The sequence below is a fragment of the Tupaia chinensis genome, unplaced genomic scaffold (genome assembly GCF_000334495.1).
Source record: "Tupaia chinensis unplaced genomic scaffold, TupChi_1.0 Scaffold000094_1, whole genome shotgun sequence".
NCBI lineage: Eukaryota > Metazoa > Chordata > Mammalia > Scandentia > Tupaiidae > Tupaia > Tupaia belangeri.
This window is the reverse complement of record NW_006159556.1, coordinates 3,246,213-3,253,315: the sequence shown is the minus strand read 5'-3', so window position 1 is coordinate 3,253,315 and position 7,103 is coordinate 3,246,213. Positions and strand designations below refer to the sequence as shown.

At 41.4% G+C, this 7,103-nt stretch overlaps 1 protein-coding gene across 1 annotated transcript in view; it reads left to right on the top strand.

Annotated features, from left to right (window-relative positions):
- The first annotated feature begins 944 nt into the window (after nucleotides 1-944).
- Nucleotides 945-7,103, top strand: part of SPP1 (secreted phosphoprotein 1) — a 10,779-nt gene continuing 4,620 nt past the window's right edge. Inside the window, exons 1-6 of the mRNA XM_006143255.3 lie at nucleotides 945-1,042; nucleotides 2,387-2,453; nucleotides 2,561-2,599; nucleotides 4,884-4,964; nucleotides 5,268-5,309; nucleotides 6,592-6,906. Of these exons, the coding sequence (XP_006143317.1) occupies nucleotides 2,400-2,453; nucleotides 2,561-2,599; nucleotides 4,884-4,964; nucleotides 5,268-5,309; nucleotides 6,592-6,906 (531 nt within the window). The 5' untranslated portion in view covers nucleotides 945-1,042; nucleotides 2,387-2,399. The remainder of the gene's footprint in view (nucleotides 1,043-2,386; nucleotides 2,454-2,560; nucleotides 2,600-4,883; nucleotides 4,965-5,267; nucleotides 5,310-6,591; nucleotides 6,907-7,103) is intronic.

Below are 7,103 nucleotides of genomic sequence, written 5' to 3'. Positions count from 1 at the left end.
CTGAATCTTATTAATAAGATTCAATTCACTTAACCCTCTCCAAAAAAACAAAACAAAAAAATGTGCTAGGTTTCTGCATTTTACCGATAAGGAAAGAAGTGTTGGTAGGCTTGGTGACTTGCCGAAGGTCACGCAGTCATTAGTGACAGAGTGGGATTCAAAGTCACAGTCTAGTTCCCGAGGCATCCCTCCTGCTCTCAGTCAGAAAGGACTGACTTCTGCGACATCTAGAATGACTCATCATTCTCTCCCATATAGCGAGTTATCGGGTTCGTCGCCTCTGGACAATTCAAACACTCCAACAAAAATTCAAGTCTTTGAAAGGTCACTGCAAATCCAACGCGATGACACAAACAGAAATCTCCACGTCGCAAATGCTATCTGTAAATGTCTAACCGCTGCATCCTCGAATCACAAAACTGAGCTTGAGGAGTCAAGGATAAGGGTCCCTGACCTCTGCCTGCCTGAGCTGCAGCCTCCTCGCTCTGCAGTAAATAAAGCCCCAGAGGCAAACGTGGTTGCAGATCCCACCGCTATTAACGTTCGCAGAAGGCAACGAAATCCTCTCCTACTTTATTTCGTGTACAGATGATCTACAGCCTTTTTTCCTTCTCATTCAGAAACTAGACCTTACATCTTCGAGAGAACTAGTTACTTTCCCCTCTTTATTTAGGGGCCCTGAAGCGCTCATCCAGGATACAAACGCCAACCTCATGAATGAAAGCTGGTTGATGATAGTGTACACGAGTAAAACGTTGTAACTGGGGAGGGGGGTGACAGAGAGCGCTTGTGCGGTTTTTGCTTTTTTTATTTTTATTTTTATTTTCTTTTAACCGCAAAACCAGAGGGGGAAGTGTGGGAGCAGGTGGGCTGGGCAGTGGCAGAAACCTCCTGACACATGGCTCCGCCCCCTGTGTTGGCGGAGTCGCCCGGACAGCATTTAAAGCCCGGGAGGACCAGGCAGCCGGCAGCCGGCAGCAGCCAGAGGAAGCAGGAGCTAGCCACGTCGGGACTGCGCAGCTTCTCGTCGGGACCCGCCCAGGTGAGCCTGCAGTGCGCTCTGCTGCTGTCAGAGCGTTCCAGGGGTTTCCCTGGTGAGCACAGGGAGCCCCACGTCCTCAGGAAAATATTGATAGTTGGTCACGGTAATGCTGTAATCAGACCTGAAGGGTTCCAGGCGTTTGAATAAGCAGGTCAGATGTAATACATTGTAGATCTGAAACTAAGGTGCCCAGGCATTTTCAAATCCAGTGGGATGCAAAACTTAAAAAACTTAAAAAATACTGCTGCTCCCAGAGTTAAGCCAAATCCTGTGTCTATTTGGAATGATTATACCTATATCATTTGCGAGGCAGACGGGACTGTGGAGGCATTGAAAAGGAAAAGAGATTTTCATTCTAATCTAACCCCATGATCATGCTATTTTTATTTTTTTTATAAAGCAAAATGTACTGTTTTTTTTTTCCCCAACAGCGAGATAATGCTATTTTTTAAATGATTTACCTCATTTTCAAAGAAAAATATCTGAATATTGTGCTTCTGTGTTAGCTGTTCACATTTTTATCAAGGGGCCCGTGTGACTATGCAGTCTCAGAGACACTCTTGACTGTTTTCAGTTATTGACTTATTTTGGTTTTCATTCTGAATTTCTAGAATAACTTCCTTGACTTCAGAGATAGCTTTGTTTTACCTCATTTACGCCTACTTAACAATTATTTATCATGTCTGATATGCATGCTGGTAAATAAATAAAGCAAATTTCTTTCATTTTTTCTGTTTTTATTCTCTGAAAAACAAATTATTTCCTTAGTGGCTTATTTTTTAAATGACTATCGATCTGTGTTTGGGTTTAAGTTGCTGGCAATACCAAGAAGTGAGAAAAGATACCAAGATACAATCTCTGGAATGCTCAATTTAAAAGTAGAATAACTGCAGACTTGTAAAGTTCCCCTCTCCCTTGCCTAATAGTGAGAGATGGAGAATAGAAGTGGGAATATAAATATTAATTTGAAAGACTATAATATGCAAAAAAAAAAAAGTCTTTTCTAAAAAGAAGAAAAGAGGGCCCAGAAAGTGGCATAGTGGTTGAGGTGCTGGATTCCCACATGGATAACTATGGTTCGAGTCCTGAACTGTGTGGCTTACTTTCTCACTTCCTTCTCTCTCTCTCTCTCTCTTTGTGTTTTTCACTGGTGAACACATGTGCCCTATAGCTAATTAAAAAAAAAAAAAGATAGTAAATAAAATTAAATAAGTTTTTAAAAACTAGGAAAGATGCCATAGAAAATATTTGTATTTGTGATTACTTTGTAATGTGGTAGTATAAAAAAGTACTGCTGTTTTAACCCTTGAAAATATCCAATATTTCTTACAAAATATTTTGCAGGAAAAATCACAACATGAGAGTCGCCGTGATTTGCTTTTGCCTCATAGGCATTGCCTATGCCCTTCCGGTGAGTATAGCTAAATCTTAATATTTTTGAAAATAAATACATCATGTTCTTGCGGTGCCAGGGACACATTCGCGCTGTAAATTTTCTTCATCTTTTCTGTCCCAAAGGTTAAGCAGCCTGATTCTGGTAGCTCTGAGGAGAGGCAGGTAAGCATCTTTCCGGTTTATCATATAGATGAGTGACTTAGGCAACTATTGCAAGAAATGCTACAAATGTATTTGTTGCAATTTTACTTATTATTATAGCCCATTTATAAGTATATTAGTGACTACCTGCTATGGGTGGGCCAGTAACAAGCATAGTATCGTTTTAATAACTCTGTGCTTCTAAAAACCAAGCTAGGTTTTATTATATACTAAGATAATGCTCTCGGCCATTATCACATGTAAAATTAGTTCTATGAACCTGTGTGATCTTTTTCTTTCCATGAGTCAATGTACTGTTTTTAGAAGCAGAAAATTCCAGTCTTTGCTTTACTCAGTGGAAGGCGAAGTTTAAAATTCAGTTCACCTCGGACATTGGTCAGGACTGTTCGTTTGACCATAATATTCACAATATCCCCTAAGATATTTCCTTAGAATCCTATTGTGAAAAGACTCTTTATGCTGTTTGTATCTATTGAGCTTGTCAGCTGACTTTCGACCACATTTTTCTAACCGAACATAAGACCGAACCAAACTCTTTATTATAATGATTTGCCCAGCACCATAGACGTACCTGCCCCTCCGCTCCACAGTGGGTGAAACTGAGCCAGCCAACAACAAACGCGCATTGTCCCAAGGCGCTTGGACAAAAAGGCACACAGCGTTCAATTCCAGATGAACAGGGAGAAAGGGCCGAGACAGAGTAGCCTGGGTCACTGCAATTGGGTTGCTTAACCAAGACCTAAAGAGAGGTAGTCTGCGTGTGTGCACATGTGTGTGCACGCACCTGGTATGTGCGTGCAAGTGAGTGTGTGTAGGTGTGTCTGTTTTCCAAAGGATTTGAGAATCCAGGTGTTGAGTTCCAGTAATAAGTTAGAAAAATGAACATCTCCGGAGGAGGAAGAGATCACACGATTTGAGGCAAGAATTGGTGTCTTTTTAATAGAATAAAATACAGCAAGGATGCATTTTTTTGAAAGCACAGGAAGCCAGCACAGTATTAGTCATTATGTGATGTCTAAGAGGTAAGACATGAAGTCAAGCCTCACCCTTCTAGAACGCCCCAAATTTAGAGAGAAGAACTGTAAGATTTTACCCCCCAAAATAAACATCAGTTATCTATTGGGTGGTTTTCAATCTGTTTATTTTGCTTATCCATATTTTCTTCCTATTACATGTACAAGGGGGAAAAGTTTATATATACATATATACAAATGTACATATATTTGAAAAAATAAAGAGGAAAACTTGAAACTCATCTAGTCCGATAGCTTTTACATTTTAGGAAAGGAAACCCTTCTTTTTTTGTTTTAGATTTTTGCCACAGGGCATGTGGGCTTGCCAGAGAGAGACAGAGACAGAGAAGAGAAGTCGCCCTCTGGGGGGATGGCCCCACCTCCATCCCTTCTCCTCCATTCCTCTCTCAGGATTTTGGGCACACACTCACAGGCTGAGGAAACCCTTCTTTCAGCAAAAGCTTCCAGGGATGCCTCGTGAGATTGCTCTGGTTAGAACCAGCCATGAGTGGCTATTGACTGGCTCCCTCCCTGCTCATCCCAACTTGGGGACTCTGTGGAACCCCCAGGGTTCTCATTCTCAGTGACAGGAGTGTGAAGTGCATGGCTGGTTGATGCAGGCTCTCCAGTGACACTCCTCTGCCCTAGCATATTGCCACTGATTCCAGATAAATCACTTGGTTAATGGCAAGGCCATTCCGTTTACACCCTGGACACCTCCAAGCAAAGGGACTTTCATGCAGTCGTGTCGATGTCGTCTGTCTGCACTGTCTGATACGACAGAGAATGTGGGACAAGCAGGTGTTTTGGTGGTTAAGGCGCTGGATTCCTACTTAGCCAACTGCAGTTTGAATCTCCAACTTGGCAGCTTGGAAATCACACTGGGCACGCATGTGTGAGTGCCCAAAATCCCAAGAGGAGAATGGAGGAGAAGGGACTGCAGTGTGGCCTTCCCCCCCTGGGGGTGATTTCTCACTTTCTCTTTCTCTCTGTCTCTCTTTCTCTGGTGAGCATATACACCCTATGGCAAAAACCTTAAAAAAAAAAAAAAAAGAGTTTGGTAAATGAATCTGCAAAGCAAAATATATTATATAAAAGCTATCTAAGGCTCTGGCTGACTGTATGAATGCATATTATGTTTATTGATCAAGATTGGTTAGGTTGAGTTGTTTTCAGTTTATTGCTAAGAGATCCCTCTGCTTGTATGTGTGTGTGTGTGTGTGTGTGTGTGTGTGTGTTTTAATAATGACAAATATGCAACTTTTTTGTAGCTTTACAACAAATACCCAGATGCTGTGGCCACATGGCTAAAACCTGACCCATCTCTGAAGCAGAATCTCCTAGCACCTCAGGTATTCTTAAACGTCTACAGATTAAGCAACAATGAAAGATAACTAGCATGCAGGCCATTTGGGTTGGTGAAGTGGATCCTTCCTACCTGTCTGTAAATGTGTGTGTGCTTAGGACGCCAGAGGTTCTACCACACTGGCCTCTCCCCCCGACCAACTTCCCACCTCTCTACCCCCCATCTTTCACCACCTCACCACCACCGTCCCCCATTATTTTCACCAACGAGGCTGAAAGTAAAAGCGCTTTGGATTGAAAAGGCTGACTTTGAATACACTGTACACTGATGCGTGCCCTTCCTTCTTCAGCATGCCGTGTCCTCTGAAGAAACTGACGACCTTAAACAGGAGGTAAGTTCGCACTCTTAGTCAGAGGCCCGTCACGCCTTGGAGAGATGAACGATGCCATTGCCTGGGTTCTCGTCTGATGAAATTTCATTTACAAATTTTCCATTAGATTCCCCGTCTAAAATGTGCTCAGAATAAAAACATGCATTTATCAAAAGTCAAAAAATCAATTATTTTAGGTAAGTTTAGCGTCATAAGAAATGTTCATTAATGCCTGTTATTTGAAATATTAAGCCTCTTGCCATTTATTCAAGGCGTTTTGAAGATAGTGTCGTCAGTATCTGATTAGCATCTACTTAATGCCTACCAAAGCCAAGACTCTGCCCTTAGGAATGTTTCTGTTCCTAATTTAATAGTTTATTGATAACTATCTTTTACATTAGGATTAATATATTGACTGAACTACGACATAAATTCATTTTCCTTAAGATTCACTTTGAATATCATAAGAATCTCTAGTAAGGAAAGGTAGATTAATGGCCCAGCATATTTGCTCATTTGAAATGGAATACACATTAGTCTGTTAATTCAATGGACAGATTTGAGCATCAGTTTACACATCCGTGCATGTTCGAGTCACCTGTCAATTGTCCATGCTAATGGGAGGTGGTAGTAGGTTTAGGTATACATATTAAAATATGGATGTTTTGGGGGCCAGCAGGTGGCATTGTGATTAAGGGTGCTAGACTCCCATGTGGTCAACCATGGTTCAAGTCTTGGACCTGGCAGCTTGCTTTCTCACTCCCGCCTCTTGCTCTGTCCTTTCTCTGGTCAAATTAAAATAAATAAATAAATAAATAAAGTTAAATAAAATAATTCTTTTAAAAAAATAAATAGATTAGATAGATAGATAGATAGATAGATAGATAGATAGATATAGACACTCTAATCCCTGGATAGATACACTGATCCCTGAGCATCCTCGTTTCAAGTAGAAAAATCAATTTCACAATTATGTATCAGTTTCTATTGCATCATTGAATTTAATAAACTAAATAATGCCCTATCTGTACAAGGAAGAACAATATTATCAATATGAATGTTATATTTATATTACGTGGCTTGAAAATAATTTTTTATTGGAAAGCAAGGAAAGTATCTCAGAATATTACTCCCCTTAACCCTGTGTTGAAAGAGAAATTGGGAAATGCTCACTTCAGCTCCCAAAAGCCAAGAGGTGTATAGTACATGGAAAGATTCTAAAACGGAATAAAAGAAAGATCGTGAAAGACTAAGGCAAGATTAAAACCCATACACTGATTTTCCTGGCCGTCTTAATTTTTAGACTCTCCCAAGCACATCCAATGAAAGCCATGACCACATGGACGATGTGGACGATGAAGATGATGGCAACCACGTGGACAGTCAGGACTCCGATGACTCCGACGACACCGACCATCCTGACGACTCTCACCACTCTGACGAGTCTCACCACTCTGATGAATCTGATGAACTGGTCACTGATTTTCCCACTGACGGCCCAGTAACCCCAGTGTTTACTCCGGCTGCCCCCACAATGGACGCATATGATGGCCGAGGTGATAGTGTGGTTTACAGAGTGAGGTCAAAGCCTAAGACGTTCCGCATGTCCGACGTCCAGGTAAATCCCTTGGCAGACAGGTCTGGTGACTGTGACTAGAGTGTAAACCTAGGAAGCCAGAGCCTGTATTCATTCAGCAGGCATTTCTTAGTAATCTGCTTTGTGACCATTGGATACAAACCTTTTCTTACTTGATTTTTGTGTAAGTCCACGTGATTTCTCGGGACAGCAGGTGGCATGGTGCTTAAGGCTCTGGA